This window comes from Haemaphysalis longicornis, unplaced genomic scaffold (genome assembly GCF_048455015.1).
Source record: "Haemaphysalis longicornis isolate Haplotype H1 unplaced genomic scaffold, Haemaphysalis longicornis Haplotype H1 scaffold_10, whole genome shotgun sequence".
In the NCBI taxonomy this organism is placed as follows: Eukaryota; Metazoa; Arthropoda; class Arachnida; order Ixodida; family Ixodidae; genus Haemaphysalis; species Haemaphysalis longicornis.
Window position 1 is genome coordinate 137,162,389 of NW_027526204.1, and position 17,724 is coordinate 137,180,112.

Here is a 17,724-nt window from a genome sequence, read left to right on the forward strand (position 1 = left end):
CTATTAGCACCCATATGAAACGAAACTCGCCTCCCAGATATATGGTGAGAAGTGGCACTTGTTTGCTCATACAATAACGTTACCACATACCTCGAGTGGGGCACTGTTCTCTATGCACATCCTCTAGTTGCTTACATATTTGAGGGTTAAATAGCCCTGTTGTTGACACACACATGCTACTTTGTGCTTACGACACTGTGGTATCAGAAAACAGCCCACTTATTTCAGCCAAAACAAACTTGTTCACTCCTTAATTGCTTCTGCTGTATCCAGAAACGGAGAGTACAGTGGTCGACAATAAGGCTTTATTTTTGGCTGCATTAGATGAGCTCTTGGTCACCCTGTGATGACACGCAGGGGGGTGGGGGCGCAGGGGTAGCTGTCCTGCCGCGGCAGGACATTGTTCCAGTCCAAACAGTGCGATGCGTGCAACGACAAAGGCAGGGCAGCGGAAAATGCATTCGTGCAGGCGACATCCCACGGAAAAGCAGTGCGGCTTGGCCCATTGAGGCGGTGCAGGGTGCCTGGCTCCCACCAGAACAGCGAGTGGCTAGAGAAGGGCAGGTGGGCTTCCCCACGGGGCGTGTCCTTGCAGGGCTGCGTTGAAGGGCCCCTCTTCCCTACCTAGAGGCGCACACATGCTGTCTCTTACAGTCCAGTGCCTGTTAAAATGTGACCTTCACTCTGGCCCCACAACTGTGAAGGTTTCTAGCGTCCTCAAAGGTGTGTGCTGATGATGTACTTCCCTTCCTGGTCGAGGCGGGTTAGTCGGAGACCGCTGATGAAGGTCAGATGGCGCACTGTGGTCACGGCACACTGTCCCCTTCCAGCCACCACTGTGCCACAGCGTGCTGCTCGGTGACTCGTGCTCCACTTATAATAGCATATATATATATATCTCTCTCTGTCTTTGGCTGGTGCAGGAGATTGACGGCGAGGCCTTCCTGCTGCTGAGCCAAGCTGACTTGGTGCGCAGCCTGCGGCTCAAGCTCGGTCCCGCGCTCAAGGTCCACAGCTGCATCCTGCGCTTCCGAAACCACCTGCCGCCGTCCTGAACAGCAGCGGCGGCAGCGTGCAACAGGGGGGGGCCCCCTTCCTCCGAGCGCGCACACGCACACAAACAACAACTGTGCCCCCACACTTTTGGGAGGTGAGGGGGGGGGGCCTCCACTCGTGTAAAAGTTCTGAATAATCTCTCTGTACAGCAGCCGCGCTCGTTCGGCCAGTTTCTGCTACTCCACAGGTGGCCTCTTGAGGGAGAAACAGTGAATGTGGAAGTGGTGGCACATTTGCTGCACCTGCGAGGGAGAAAGAGCACAGTGGCGTCGTCTCACAGCACTGCCCCAATGGTTCAATTATAATAAAGGCCAATTGTACACAACACTGCGCCTGGTGTGCTCTTCCAACAGAGAATGCTTTGCAAATTCACCACATCTGCTGCGAATGGGATTGTTTTGAGGCCATGTATTATAGCTCTACTATCAGTTCAGATAACAGATACAGTTCGGCTACAGTGGTCTTTTTAGTGCACAGTACCAAATCATGTAGGTGATCTGTGTGCTTCCGGTGTTGTTAGTGTACAGATTCATTCTGTCAGGCTGCGTGGGAAGCATTCGTATTGAGCAGCAAAAGCAATAGTCTCAAAAAATAAAAAAGGTTGCCTCAAACTAAAAACCCGTGACCTCGCTTCACTTATCATAATTTAGGCACCGAGTTATTACAACAACTTGGGAACATAATTAAACTATTCTCCATCCCAAAAGGCTTGTAATAATACCTACAGCCTGGGCCACAAATGCACCTACCAGTAAAACTTGATAAGCAACTTAAAAAAAGGCTGAAGAAACAGCAGAGCTCAGGGTCGACCTCGCTTCTGGCTTTGCTAGGCTTTGGTAAGTTTTGCGATGTTATTGCTCGGCTAGGCTAAGTGTTGAGGGGTGAGGCCAAGTTTAGCCGAATTTTACAAGGCCGTTTTGTTCAGTCCCCCACACTGACAGCGGATCCCAGGGGGGAAGAAGCTAGGTCGACCCCCTACTCCGCTGTTTCCCCAGCCAATGCGGGCTGCGACGTTTTTTTTTTTTTTTTCTTTTTCATTTTAATAGCTTCTGAACGATTACGCATATGCCCCTTGTGCTCACACTCGAGCAGTCATGAAAGCTGGCTTCACCGTCATAACACCCCATCTGCGGAAGTGCACCCTTTGCAGGTGGCGCAGTTTTTTATTTTCTTTTTTTGCAAACGCCACCAGACCAACCTCACGCTTAAACAGCTCCGCTGTAAAAAGGCACAAATCAAAACAATAGAGGAAAACACAGCACAGCATAACAAGTTTCATTTTGGTGAACACATATGTTGTGTATCATCGACTCTCCCAAACATTTTTTTCCTTTCTGAACACAGTTTATGCACTGGTCTTCGGTTTAGCAGGAACCTGTTCCATTTTACAGGTCCTGGAAAAGCACACTTTGGATCATTTTGCAGGCTTGCAGAGCGCATTGTAGCACCAGCCTTCCATGATAATGCTACTTCACTCAGCTCAATGGGGTGCACTAACTAGATAGCCACAATAGGTACACACAGCAAGCTCTAATACAAATCTACCTTTACAGACGCACAAGGTTAGTGTGACAGAAGGACGAACCGGCCAAGCTGAAATTGCGCAGGTCGTGGCCTTGAGAGGCCCTCAAAGCTGAAGCGGCCGCAATACCGTCCCACCTTGCTGTGTCACAGCTGCCAGGAGAATAAACCGTGCCAAGCTTTCAAGGCCCACAGCCCATCCGAAGCAGCAGTGGTGTGGTATGGCCCACGGGCGTGCAAAACAGGCTCACCACACAGATGCCGTAGTGGAGGTGTGCCAGCGTGACCAGGGCGGCCAGCAGGCCCAGCACCATGTGCTCGTCGGCCTGGAGCCAGAGGCAGCCGGCCACCCCCAACGCCATGGGCAGCAGCAGCAGGTTCAGGACCTCGCACCGCGTTGACGTCATCTGGCTGATGATCAGCCGGCACTGGACGGGAAGGAACGCTGCTCTCTCTCTCTACACCCAACACGCACCACATGCTGCACTGTTTAAAATCCCGAATGGGAGCAGAAATTCCCCTCGGGGATCATAGCTGACTAATGCGAAACCACAGCCTCCAACGGACTGAGTTTTCCACAATATTCTACTTTCTAGCTCAAACCTACCAGTAAGAGAGAAGGAATGTTTGGGCACACTTGAATGCAGCATTTCATCACAATGAAGGCCAATCACTGTAAACACAATGCTCATCAACAACCCCTCTGAGCGAAGCCAACAACACTGCCGCTCACTGAATAGGCGGGCACAGCAGCCCAGAACTAGAGCACGTAAAACTAGGAGAACTGAGCGAACTGTTGCACCCCCTACCCCCTCAAGGTAAGTGAGTGTGTGTGTGTGCTAGCACTTTCCAGTATTGGGGCTGCTAACCTTTGAACACCCTTTCGTCCCTTAGAATGTCATCATACCTACAATATGTGACTGAAACAAATCCACAAAACGTTGGGATAGAGTTCAGGAAATTGCATAACCTTCACAGTGCCCGAGGCAAATGAAAGTCTGACAGTCTCGAATGCAAGTCTGACCAGATAGTCTTGGTCAAATCCCCCACCGTACCGCCACTTATGCAGCCAATTTGCGCTCTGAAGCATGGACTCCTGTGAATGACCTCACTATTGCATTTACGTCAGTTCCAAAAACATCCCGTGCAAATCAACAGGCCACTCCAAATATTCACCCTGGCAGCAGAATGAACAAAAAAAAAAAATATTGAAAAAAAAAAAAAAAAAGTGCCGGAGGCTGTTTGCAACTAACCAGCCTTGCAAACAACTCAAAAGTGTGTCAATGCAATAGAAAGTGGCTCGCAGAAAACATGGCAGGGAAGAGCGAACTGAACACTCCCCGTTGCAGAAGCAGTAATTTTCAGCACAGCTTGTTCATTAGGGGTGACACCCTGCTAAAAGAAAATAGAAGGCTCGGTGTATTGATTGATTGTGGGGTTTTAACGCGCCGACGCAACGCAGGCGATGAGGCGCGCCGTAGTGGAGGGCTCCGGATTAATTTTGACCACCTGGGGATCTTTATCGTGCGCCGAAATCTCGTACACACGGGCGTTTTTGCTTTTCGCCTCCATCAGAAAAGCGGCCGCCGCGGCCGGGAATCGAACCCGCGACCTCGTGCTCAGCAGCGCAACGCCTTAGCCACTGAGCCACCGCGGCGGGTAGAAGGCTCGGTGTAAAAAAAAAAAAGCAATTAGGTCACTACACCCACCTTTGCATGTGATTTTGCTGTTTATTTAGTGAGACAGCACCCACTAAAGAACAAAAATTCAATCCCCCCCCCCCCCTTACTAAACATAAGTGTTTGAAAAATATGCTATAAAAATCCATCAAACTTTCTGTGACTGTGTTGACGGCACTTAAAACAATCACAGCACATAGCTGACAAACCCTTTCTGCAGTTAACACGCTGGCAGGCAGTCTGCAATAAAGCCCCTTTATCTCTTTTTTTTTTTATAGCCTTGCACAGCTGGTAGCGAAGTATGTCAAAATAAAAACAGCTGGGCAGATGCTATAACTTCTTCAGCTGCCAAGGCAGCCTGAAAAGATGCAACACCCAATGCTTGCGCACAGGTTTGCCGAAATTGCATTGAGAATGGACTGTGCACTCCTTTGGCAAGAGGAACGTGCTTACAGAGCTTGACGTTGAGATGTAAAGGATCTTGGACAGTGTTTAAAACTGCCACCAAGTCTGACGTGTGCATTACTAAAAAGCAAACTGACTACACTTTTGCACTTGTCATTTAATAGGGGAGGCTGAAAGTTGCACCAAATCCAAGGTACATTTTCTTTAGGTGCTCCTTGGTCACCAGTAATTCGGAGCTCCTTACAGTGACACTAATGCCTTAAACCGAACTGGACTATTGTGATGTGCCTTTTCTTCCTTTCTTTTCTTAATTTTCTCGCGCAACCTTACTCAGAATTTAGACCTACCTACTGTCTTGTCTCTACACCCACTGAACATGTTCGCTGACGACACACACATACACGTACACGCACACAGACATAAACACTCGAAAAAGTAACTGGGAAAAGCATGATACTACTTGAAAGCACGTAAAACCTGCCCGAATGATGGTCCATGCCTATGATTTCACAATGTGACAGTTATTTACAAAGTCTTTGCTGCCTTTATTTTCTTTCCTTTTTTTTCAAATTTGAAGGTTTCATCATGTCGACGCGACAGCAGTGCTATGCGGTGCACCGCAGTGGAGGGCTTCCAAATAATTTTGACCACCTGCAGGGGATCTTGATCTTGGCCTCCATGGCCAGGATCAAGCTTGGGCTCGGCAGCACACCGCCTTAGCCACTGAGCCTCCGCGGCTGGTGCCACTCACAAAGGATGACCCTGTTGGCATCAGGGTGGTCCGGTTGACATGCCTTTTCCACGACTGGACTGGCTACATGCTAATTAGTGACTGGGACGGGTCAGCCGCAGTGCCCTCCTTGCTAGGGACCCCTCTCCCTGTGGTGCGCTCACCGAGATGTTGGAGAAGAGCGTGCCCAGCAGGAGGTAGAAGAGGCGCGGCTGGTTGCTCAGCACGTCCCCGGGGGACGCCGCCGCCCAGCCCAGCGCCAGCACAAACAGCACCACACCCGACACCAGCGGCCGCACCGCCTCCCACCAGCTGGGCTGCCGTAGGCGGCCCTCCTGCCACGCACTGCGGCCACCAGGAGGGGAGGGGGGGATTAATGCACCCGGGCTACACCTGGGCTGTGCGGTGCGCCTTAGTGGAGGGCATGCAGTGGCCAGAGAAATACAGATCAATGTAGGCAGCCTGAGGTTTTGTTTCTAACACATGCAGTCAAGCCACGCAACAAACAGATACAGCAAATTATCGTACATAACGAACAAAATTCGAAATTTCGTTGGACACGCTGAACCTCCCGTTTCTGTTTGTAAGAAACCAAAAGCACAAATTCTGATGAGGTATTGGCCGATTTTGTATCCTCACGAATGCAATCACTGCAGCCAGAAATGAAAGCCATGATTTCAGGCTTGGTAGCAGAATGCCTCAGTCATTACTATAAGCTGCTACCAATCATTCAAAACACCAACTTTGAACTGCAGTAAATGAGCTTGGAATTCAGGACCTCCGCCTGACTTTGTCCATTTTTGTCAGTCATAGAATAACAAATAAAAAATCAAATTCAAACTAGACTTTTGTCCATTTTTGTCAGTCATAAAACAACAAATAAAAAATCAAATTCAAACTAGGATGAACCTCATTTTAACGAATGTCTACTCTATCAATTTCTGCCCCCACTTTTGACGATTAAAGCTACACATTTCACACACCGTCTTGTGTAGCAGGGCTGACCGGGGATTAGATTTAGTAGGGCTCAGATCGCCTGCTGTTCGGGGCACCTTGACATTTGCCCTCTCCCCAGTGCTGGGGGAAAAAGTCCGCACTGCGCATCTTTCAGGCAGGAGTACAGAAATGTGTCTCACCGGTGGATGTTGTACAGACACATGGGCATGGTCATGAAGAAAGAGCCCCCTGCAAAGCAAGAGGGCCACTCAGTTTGCACGGTTCCCAATGAATGGCTGGGTCACTCCCACACATGACTAAATGAGACAGGTTTGGGCATTTCATGCCACAAGCAGTGCACAATATTTGAAGTCTAGAGCCTAAACGAGTTTACCCACTGAAAACGATACACTGCAAGTATAAAAACCAGTACTAGTTATTTTGCATGATACACACTACATATTTACACAAATGAACAAAGTAAACAATACCTCGCAGCAGCACCAACGGTGTTTCAGCTATTTGTGTATTAAAATAGGCGCTAGTCCCAGGTTTGACTCCTGGACCAGGACGAATTTTTTTAACTGTGCAATTTCTAAGAAACCTGTATACAGCTTTCGCTAGTTGCATGACTGCATTTTTAAAGTGGATGTCAAACTTTCCTTTGCTAAAATGCCAAATAAGAGGGAAAAAAAACAAAAAAACACTCTTTGTTGATCCCAATGCTCACTTTGGAGTGCGCCTCTGGCATAATGTATCTAGCAAATGACAAGATACCTGCGATTTAGCCGGCACTTTACTGAAGGCACATTGCCTGGTGCAGTCGGCAACTCATGATGACAGCGTTCCTGCTATATTACAAAGTTTTTCACTGCCCTTTGCTACGCTTCTTACATATACTCGCTACCTGCGCCTTGCTGCAGCAATTTCGCTGACACACACTACAAACAGTGGTTATTCTTATGGCTACTACAACTTTGACGCCCGTTAGTACTGCTTCTGCACTAATTAGCGGCAGTACCACATCATCTTCCACACCAAAGAGGGTCAGTAGAGCAGTATTTACTCTGAATTCCCAGCTCTACCTTGTACTACTACTTATGATGATCTGTAAATGGGGCTAGACAAGACGTGGACGGAACGCAGAATATGTCCGATCTTTCCACAGTCTTATTATGTGTCTACTTAGCACAACTTCCATGTCACCGTGTGGTAGCAAATAGCTCAAATTCTAGCCCTCCTGACTACTACTGAGTCCCATTTATTTTCATAAAGCACTAAAATTTTGCCACATTGATTGATTGATTGATTGTAGGGTTAAACGCGCCGACGCAACACGTGCAATGAGGTGTGCCATAGTGGAGGCCTCCGGATTAATTTTGACCACCTGGGGATCTTTAACGGGTGCCGAAATCTCGTCCACACGGGCATTTTCGCTTTTTGCCTCCATCAGAAAAGCGGCCACCGTGGCCGGGAATTGAACCCGTGTCCTTGTGCTCAGCAGCACAACACCTTAGCCACTGAGCGACCGCGGTGGGTGAATTTTTGCCACATGCTCAGTGAGCTATCTTCCCCAAAGTTGCCACTGGTTTATCAATTTGTTTCCTGTGCAAGCAGCATTTTGCGCTCTCCTTTCCCTCCAAGCAGTTCCAAACACTTGCCACTGCACCTGCTGCACTGTACGCTCACCGTCCAGAGAAAGTAATGGGTACAATAGCCAGGCAAGTTGAAGTGCAATCAGCAACGCCAGCAGCAGCCACTCACCGTGCAGAGCCAGTTCGAGGCATTCCCCGGCGCCCAGGCCGAAGACAGTGAACTTCCAGAGCTGATACGAATGCAGGTACGTGAACACAAAGCTTCCCAGCAGGATCTGCAAGAGGCCCACCGTGTCAGTGACAAAGACGCTACTCGTGTGGGCAGAATGGCCACGCTCCCCTAATGTCCACACTTTTGGCACTTGAAAAAGAGGAGCTGCAGAGAAGTGATTACTATGCTAGATGCTTACCTACACACAGTACTGAAGCATTGCTTAATTAAAGGGGCCTTGCAGACAATACACAAGTTTGTTTTATTTGAAAGATTTCGTGTTTTATGGCGCTTGTATGGCAGCAAACAATGTTGTATTCACTGCGAAGTTAATCAATTTAGGTTAAAAACACGATTTTAGGTTAAAATCACGTTTTCGTGACGTCTACCATGAAGAGACAGGGGCCGGTATTGTCACTAGGCCCTGCAGCCTTGCTAACCGTCAGTTGCCTCTTGAGAGGGCGCTTTGAACGGCTGCAGATGGCTCCCACATCGGCTTTGCCTTTCGACCTCAATAAGTGCAGTTCTTTCACCGCCAGTGACCCGCGAGTTGCATCATCGTGTTGGTTAAGTGCTGTACTACACCCTGGTGTAAGTCCGGCCTTAATAGGCCTCCTGGGGAACTTATTGTGAGCGAAGAATTATCTCGGGTGAACTAAGCCTAACCAGCACCATGCCGTTGCTCCATCCTCCGCTGCTGCGGCCCGCCATGTTGGGGCTGCAGCAGGGATCACAACAAGAGGCGGCTGCTACAATGTCCCTTCAAGCTCCCACACCTGTGCCTCAATGCAGCCTCAAAGCGCCGCGAATCGGTTCACAAGCAATAACCCCAGACTTCGGCAACCCGTCATCCAGAGAACCCCTACCACGGATCGGAGCAAAGACTTTCTACCAGGCCTTGGACATGAAGCCATGATGGACTACGACCAGCAAGACGAGCATACCACATCAAATGGACAAACAAGCGGCGACCCCCTTCCTACATGGCAACGGAATTAAACAGCCGCAGTAGCAATGATCAGCAAGACAGATTGGGTAAGTCGGCCTCGTTCGGTGCTCACGCTCAGACCACTTACTAAAATTAACATCCGCGACATACCGAAAAGCTCGTTTGCACATTTCATTGGCATCACGGCACCCTAAGCATACCTCTCAGAAATAGCTTCCCATAGATATGATGTAGCAGGCAACTGCATTACACATCATGGTATACGACAACGAACATGCTAAGCGAATAGCTCAAGCAACAACCATACAAGCAAGGCAAAACGGCAACGTAACCACGATTCCTGTCGAGATCAAGAGTTCCCGTCACCGTCCCAACACGACACGTGGAGTCATTGATGTTGAACCCAATGAGTCAAATGAAGAAATCCAGAAATGGCTGCGCTGCGAACAGGCTGAAGTCCTCAATGTGCAGAGAATTGGAAAGACAAATAGGGCAGTCGTTACCGTTGACTCCCCAAGACTCCCAAAGGTTGTCAAATATTATATGGCAATAGTAAAAGTAGCTGACTATCACCCAAAACGAATGGTGTGCTACAACTGCCAGTTAGCCTGCAATGCCCCAGTCGCATTCCAATGCCCTCCAATACACCGAATAAGGACGCGGCTCAGGGCATTTCATGGGCCGACAGAGCGGCGCACTCAGCAAACCACGCCAGCGAGACTCGCATAACAACCCCCAACAGAACCCCTAAACAAGATCGCCAACCATCGACGTCAGCCGAAGCAGTCAGCGTGAGCATTCTTGCCCAGTTGGCTTCTATGCGCAAAGAACTTGAACATTTGAGAAAAGAGAATCAAGAACTCAAGAGGGCACTCACAGAGAAAACACAACTAACACCCCCACCCCACACGCAGTCCTCCAGACACGCAAATAGAGACAAATGGGAAAACGCCATTGCGATCTCATGAGGTGACCCCGGCAATACAAACTAATTCAAGAGTACCAGCGACAGCTTGCCAACGACCACTGGCAAGAGCTATGTTCGAGTTTAGGAAATGAGCGCGACCTGTCGAAACTCTGGAAAATTTACAGAGGAATGGCGGGAAAAGGAAACCAGCACATTCCATTATTCTCAACGCTTACACTACACAAGTATCCCGAGACGGTGGAACGAGAGATTATCTTGACGCTTTTCCTAACCGCTAGTAGACAACCTAGTGTCTATCTACCTACCCCCCGCACCAGAACCACTGGTGCTCGTAAACCACTCGTGGAACACAGGCGAGATTCCTGAAGACTTTAAGCTATCTCTGGTCAACCGTTATCCCGAAGCCTGGAAAAGACCCATCAAGCAGTCTACTGCTTTGTGCAAGTTAATCGAATGCCTTATTAACAACCGAATACAATACCACTTGGAATATGTCAAATATTGGCTTCACCCTTTCCAAACTGGATCCCAGCCGCATTTGGGAATGCAGGACTGCCTTTGGCTGCTGCGCTGCGTCATCAACAGATCCCCTTACGACCGCGGACTTCCCGACTACGTCTTAACTGTGGACCTTAGAAAGGCATTCGACAGAGTAAATCAGGCCACAATTCTGAATGAACTATCGCAAGCCTTTCCCAGCAAAAAAGCACAAATATGGATCCAAAACATCCTTCACTACCGCCCCTTACAACTCAACAGCAAGCTCCCCAGATGGACACCTAACACCTATTACAATGACAAGGGAGTGCCACAGGGATCCATCCTTGCACCGGTCCTCTTCAACATAGTTATGGCGAAATTGGCTAAGAGTCTTGAACAAGGAACGTTGGCCAGATTTGCTATATACGCTGATGACATCACAATATGGTGCGAGGGCAGAGACTACTCAACGACAACAGACATGCTCACCGAGCTACAGGAAGCAGTAAACACCATAGAGGCGTGCCTACCACAATTAGGTCTTGAACTCGCCGCTGAAAAGACTGAGCTAATCACGGTTTCAAGTACGAACAAAACTCAGCCCACAGGAGACGACCTGCTGTATATAGGCAACACGGAGATACAAATGAAACGAGGGCATGTACAGCTACTCGGCCTCCCACTAGCCAGCTACAACAGCCCCAAGATATGGATCCCAGAGCTGAGACGAAAATGGAAGCCAATGTTGAAATTGATAGAGCGCCTCTTCAACAAACACGGAGGGGCGAGTCAAAATGCCTGTCTAACGATGGCACGTGCGGTTGCAATTGGCACTCTAGCCTACGGAGCCCCTGTCTGAGTTAAATAAGACCAACACCAAAGACATCCAGGTGCTCCACAGGGTCACATTGCATACCATAAGTGGTCTGCCAATACACACAAAAAAGGCAGCCCTTGAGCAGGCAGTGGCATTTCCTCCTATCGCTACTGTAATGAAAGAAACAAAAGACCAAGCAGACCGCAAACGAGGTCTCACCCGCTAAGGATTGCTCCTCATGACATGGGACGAACAAAAACCCGCACCAACAATTGAACAATTGAGACAGCATCGAAAGCCACCTCAGCAAGCCAATCCCACGGGCTCTTCCAGAAACCAGATCTCAACGTATTCACTACCTGATAGCGTCTAAACTGCCAAATGAAATTGACATCTTTACCGATACAAGCGTGACTCCCACACATATCGGTGCAGCATGCACATGTCCCGAAAATCCATTTCTTAACGGGCAGATATCTTTCAACCAAAACGATGGAACTGCATTAGAAGGAGAACTGAACACCATAAACAGCGCGATTAACCACACCTGCTACGAAATCGACTTTAAACCACCGCCCAACATGCGCACCTTGACAGATTCATTCGCAGCAATCCGACAACTACGAAAACCCCTTTCACTCAAACCACTTGTTAACTCCATATTACTGCTTAAAGAACTACTAAAGAGCCACAAAGTGAACATCCAAATCGCCTGGACACCGGATCATGAAGAGGACAGCCCAGGAAACCAGGCCGCTCACGCAGCGGCGCAGGAGAGTCTTCACGTTACACCTCGGCTACTTCACCTGCCCTACTCATCCAGCGACTCAAGAAGCGCAAGAGATGTCAGTACGAACAAGTGACACCACCTGGTTATCTTGCTGGCATGCCCTCATTAACAAGAGCCGAAGAAGTATTCATCAACAAGCTTTGCGCCAATGCAGCTTACACCCCACATAACATTCAGAAGTGGACAAAGGGCCCCACAACACCCTCACCCTCACATTGTCCCCACTGTAACACGAACACCAAAGCAGACCTTCACCCCTTAATAGAGTTTTAGCTAACCGTTTTCGACGGTCCGCTCCGGTATCGGCGGCACGGTCAGTGCAACTGGAGCCAGTGCCGTTCGCGGCCAAGCGGGACAGGCATGCGCAATGACGCTCCAGCTTGCTATCGGAGCGCAGCGGACCGTGAAAAACGATCAGCTAAAACTCGCTAATATGTGCATGCCCATTTTTCAATGCATATCATTCAGACACCATTCGATACATTGATCTAAACACCATACACCAAGAAGCACATGCCACATTAGAATTGCACAAAAAGGCAAATTTGCAACCAAAAGTAGTCTGATGAAGGACGACCCCGGCAAAGCCTCCGAACAGTCAGTGAATAGAAGAAAAAGTGCCTGGAGCTGAAGCAACCCGTGTAATCCCCTCCTTCGTATCCCATTTTCCCCACCAAGTGGCTTTAGCCCTCCCTTCATCAAATAAAACTTTACTACTACTACTACCGTCAGTTCCCCCAGACGGCAATACCATACTGAGCCGCAAACCGCTGCCCGTTGTTGCTTTGTTTTTGACCTTTTTTACACCTGGCATGTTTTTGTTGTGGTAGAAAGTAATCGTTTTGTGAAACATCGGGTATCCTTGACAAACAGGGTCACATAAGCCCACGTCACTTACACTATTCAGCCAGTGTCGTGTAAGACAACTCCAAAGCGGCGGGCTCCTGTGCAGCTAAAACAAGCATAGTGCGCCCAGTACCAACAGCAGTGCCCATCAAAACTTCTATGTTTACATACATTTCCGTAACTTCCATTGTTTACCCCACCATTCTTAGTGGTATAAAATGAATATGCATCACATTTAAGCACAAATCGCTCATTCAGCAAGCTTATAAGCACTGGCTAATTTGCATTTGCTTTTGTGGGCCTCAACAGCTGTGCATATGACATCATAAGTTCTTTTGCGAGAAATGAGCTGGTGGGTCGCATGGCCAATCTTTTTTTTTCCTAATTATATAGCTCATTTGAGCGAAGTGTGCGTTAACCCTTTGAGGGTTTTTGCCGTACGTGTACTGCGGCGGTTTTCCGTCCTGCAAGGTCTTTGCCGTACGGGTACGATTTCGAGCATCCGTTTGAAATTTCGCGCCATATTAACGATACATGCTCCCTGGGAGGTGCTGCCACCTCCTGGGACTTACAAGAAGTGTTTGAAATTTGATTGTGCTACCTTCTTGCGGTGAAAAACAGAACTCTCTGGCTTCGGCGCGTTACGGCGTCTGTACGTGTCAATGCGTTTCGTGGTTTCAGTTTCGCCACGTGATCGCATCGTAGGCGCGCGAAACTTGATCGGCGCTCGCTATCAGGGGCGGCGGAAGTTGATTTCAATCTATATTGGCGCTGCTCTTATCTTGTTTATTACCCACGCTCACTAGGTATTCTTGCCCTCCTTGCTTGGAACTGAAGTAACCTAATCGGAGACTCCGTTGTGGGGGCGGCGGAAGTTGATTTCTATCTATATTGGCGCTGCTATTAGCTTGTTTATCACCGGCACGCATGAGTTATTCTCGCTCTCCTCGTTTACTGGGTTGCCTTCGAGTTCTTCAGATGCACGGCAAAGCGGCGATATGGCCCAATGAACTGCCCGCTCTAATGACACCGACCGCGATGACTCTTCTGACTCTGAGTTTGCTCCTTTCACCGAGTCTGAATCGGAAGACAGACTTTCTTCGGAAGAAGACAGCTCATTTTCGGACATGCGCTTTATGCGAGCAGACTGCGATAAGGCACTGTGCGTAGACCCGTGTTTCAAGGAATACCACACTCTGAAATACTATTGAACATTTTTCAGTTCTAAGTGATGCTGACCCCGAAATACTGTTCCTGATAATTTTTTACCATTTAATCCTGACTTTAGACATTTTGTACATTCCAAATCCGCAATAAACTAATTTGACCACCAGGGAAAGTTTTTTTCAAAAAAATTCGACCCTCAAAGGGTTAAAAGTGGTGTCAGTATGATTCTAAATCTTTCAAATAAACCAAGCTTGTGTGTTGTCTGCATGGCCCCTTTAATTAAGCTAATTGCGTCGTTTGGAACAAATTACTCTTTCCCCTGGGTGCTGTGAACCCCACCCCTCCTCCCACTCGGCATACTCCAGGATTACTTAGAAAACGTTCATGAACACCGCGGTGTAAGAAGCATAAGCGATCCTGCTAGCTGCCATGTTTGCAGCCAGAAGGGGCTAGATATTGTCCCTGCTCAAGCCTGCTTCCCTGTCATTCACTGCCATGAAAGATGTTATCAGGGAACCTTTGCGTGCCATAGCTACATCCGGGTTCTGAGGCATGCCATAGTGGAGGCACAGGGATTGATTTAAACCACCTGTGGTGGAATTTTGCACACAGGGGTGTTTTTGTTTCTCGTCTCTGCTGGGTAAGCAGCGTCCCCTTTGCAGTGCAGCCCGCAAAGGGAGCGGCTCACCATCTGGGAGAGGTCGTAGCCCCAGGGCAGGTAGAGGACGCCCGTGTTGTACTTCTCCCAGTGCGAGAGGATGAAGCAGAAGTGGATGTTGCAGAGCACCAGCAGGAAGCGCCACGTGTCGCAGCTCATCTCCGCTCGCCCAAACACCGAGTACAGGCAGACCGGCATGAACAGCGTCGCCCAGCTGTCCAGGCCGTGGTCGAACAGCTCGCCCAGGGGGCCGCTGCTGCCCGTGCGGCGCGCGTGCTTGCCATCGATGCCGTCTGCAGCCAGCAGGGGAACAAGCCGAATCCAACAGCAGCTCAAAGTCGGGCAAAGAGCAACCCCCACCACAGCCCGCATCAACTGTGGTGGTAATCGGTCACATTTGTGGTCACCTCAGAGGGTCCGCAGAGCACTTTTTCAACATGGAAAATCAACTCGCGCAATCGTGAGGTTGCATGCTTAATTAAGGTCTTCCCAGCTGAACATAACTTTTTTGTGAACAGCAGAAAGATCGCAATTGTGATGCAAAGTTTGGCACTTATTACAAATGCTACTGCTAGGTGTCACAGAAAATAGATACTAGCTACGGGCGAGCTTCTGGTAACACACAAGCCTCATCCCTGAATCATCTGCTCCCTGTCGATGCAAGTATTTTCACTAACAAGTGTTGCCTGCAGCACGTTTCTGCACCACAGTGCTCATCTAGCCTAACAAGACACTTTTCGATAAGTGATAGCTCCATTAATAATCAATGCATCAATAACAGTTTTTGCTGGAAGAGGCTGCTATAACTGTGCTCTGTGTGGAGGAGCGTGCTTTAGACAACCAGCAGGCCTCTCCATTATGACATGGTTTGAAAAGTACGGTGGCATGCACCACTGCACGCGTATGCACACTGCCTGCCGCAGCACCTGGCAGAATGGCACTAGTGCCAAAGTGGCCTGCATGGATGGAAGCAGGTGCATATGTGGACAGGGCTTCGAACATACAGGCACATAAAATTGAGGGAGTTGGTTTTGTTCTTGGCTATTGCCCAGGCTTTCATTGCAAGACACTTTCATTATCACACTTCACAAAGAAAAAAAAAAGTCCACTTCTCCATATGACCTTTCATTAGCTCCCTAGAATATGAAGTCGGCACACAGCGGAGGGGAGGGATAATGTTTTGGTGAGTCGGTGAACCAACCAACGCAGCTTGGTCACAGCCAAAAGCGGGCTCCACTTTCAACCCAACACGCTTCAAGAACTGAGAGCATGCTTACTAGTCCCGTTAGCTGAGGCTGCTACTTCCAGCCAAACACTTTCATGGTTTCGTTATTCTAAACATACAAGCCTCCATGGAAACGATGCTAAACATGTCTGAAGCATGCTTACCAGCGCCATTCCTACATACGCTCAAAGAAGGGCCATGATTTGAACACTACTGACAGTAGCAAAATACTACATATGGTGATCGCGGTGAGAGCAGAACTGAAATGCAGCAGCAATATCACGCAAATGACAGCACGAATGAATGAAGGACGTTTTCTCTCCCTTTAAATTTTCCTCAAGCTAGCTTCGGTGACATTTCGAGACACTGAAATACTCATCATTAGCAATGAATGAAACCAGCGCCCAGCCAGACATGACGTTGGAATTGCGCAGAATGCGCACACTCCTCAGCTCTCATTTCGGCAGCACTGGTCACGAAGCACGTATGAATTTGTGAACCACACGCATTCCGCGCACAGGTGTCCACGGCGCCGGCGTTTTCCACGTCAATCGACGTCCTTCGCTCACCTAACGTGTGGGCCAAGAACTGGTTCACCGCGCACACCAGCCACACCCACGGCGGGACCGGGGGGTACTCGGGATGGAGGTCGCTCGACGCGTAGAAGGCGAAGTCGTAGTAGGACAGCAGACCCACGTTCACCAGCGTCAGCACGAAGCCCGACAGCGTGAGCACGTTCGGAGCCACCCCGCGCGGCACAAGCTGCGTCGGCGCCACTTGCTCAGTTCGTCCAGTGCATTTAGCGAGGGCAAACTCTTACCTTGACCGCCTGGTCCCAGAACGGGTGCATCACATAGTTGCTCAGCGGGCTCGTATCCTTGCACGTGTACTGCGCAGAGGACACACAATGCGCTCATCGGACGCCGCATTGCCGATAAGCAGGCGCGGGTCGAGCCGTCCTTTCAATGCCGCGCCCAACCTGTGGCGTACTGCGGCGCTTCGCCACTGCTCACATCCCTCTGCCAGGCTCACGCACACCCGCGTTCGGTCAAATAAATAAAGAATGCAGAACACCGTCACCCGGATCACCAATGGGTGCCACAAGACGTTGTCGTGATCATCACACCACACATCGGACGGCAACGTGAGCGGTGCTGCGCCTGCTGCCCTCGCACACTCACCTCGTAGTTTTCGAAGCCCTTGAGCTCTTCCTCCGAAAGGTACCGCATGTTTCCCGTGATCTGGCTTGTCCGGTGATTGGTGATCGCTTAGTGATGAGGAAACATGGGTGATGCAGGACTAGAAATCACTACGAACACATCGCCGAGGAAGCTCCCCTCTCGCGCTTCCTCGCCGCCCCGAGTGAAGGAGAGTGAAGCAACGGATAGAGAAAGTCACGAAGTGGAGAAAGAGCAAAGACTGGAGGAATAACAGGAGAGCGCTCACTGCGGGAAAGTGCGCGCCAAGCAACGTGATCTACGGGGCCGCGCTGCGTTACCATTGATACCGTAAGCGTCGATATCTATGCCAGAGAAGGAGATTGGTGTTGAGAGAGTTAACTGCTTAAAATTCACAACTCTCGTTTCTAAAGCGCTGCGACGCAAGCTTTCCGGACCTCCGAAGGTCAGCCCCTTGGTTTGAGGCAAGGCATACAAGTGGTGGTTCCTAGTAGAGATCTCAGGAACTACAGAAAAGCCGTTCATCCAGCTGATGGGTTGCGTACTACAGGGT

The 17,724-nt window shown here is 49.4% G+C and overlaps 2 protein-coding genes across 4 annotated transcripts in view; one reads left to right on the forward strand and one right to left on the reverse strand.

The window, feature by feature from the left end:
* Positions 1-1,381, forward strand: part of L(3)mbt (lethal (3) malignant brain tumor) — a 36,712-nt gene extending 35,331 nt beyond the window's left edge. For all 3 annotated transcript variants that reach the window (XM_077690899.1, XM_077690900.1, XM_077690901.1), the window contains exon 16: positions 924-1,381. In XM_077690899.1, the coding sequence (XP_077547025.1) occupies positions 924-1,055 (132 nt within the window). In that variant the 3' untranslated portion in view covers positions 1,056-1,381. The remainder of the gene's footprint in view (positions 1-923) is intronic.
* Positions 1,158-17,546, reverse strand: LOC144159424 (ethanolaminephosphotransferase 1). Its single transcript, XM_077690904.1, has 9 exons — positions 17,175-17,546; positions 16,814-16,882; positions 16,563-16,755; positions 14,799-15,061; positions 8,092-8,197; positions 6,528-6,576; positions 5,556-5,736; positions 2,829-3,005; positions 1,158-1,298 (listed from the first exon to the last, which is right to left on the reverse strand). The coding sequence occupies exons 1-9, from the start codon at positions 17,220-17,222 to the stop codon at positions 1,233-1,235; spliced, it is 1,152 nt and encodes a 383-aa protein (XP_077547030.1). The 5' UTR covers positions 17,223-17,546; the 3' UTR covers positions 1,158-1,232.
* Between the last annotated feature and the right edge of the window lie 178 nt (positions 17,547-17,724).

Bases quoted from the DNA above. Each gene is read 5' to 3' on its own strand.
- LOC144159424 (XM_077690904.1), bottom strand. From the start codon at position 17,222: ATGCGGTACCTTTCGGAGGAAGAGCTCAAGGGCTTCGAAAACTACGAG. The intron at 16,756-16,813 runs GTAAGAGTTTGC...GCGCCGACGCAG, and splicing joins TCTGGGACCAGGCGGTCAAG to CTTGTGCCGCGCGGGGTGGC. The intron at 1,299-2,828 runs GTGAGCCTGTTT...TCTCCCTCGCAG, and splicing joins TCCACTACGGCATCTGTGTG to GTGCAGCAAATGTGCCACCA.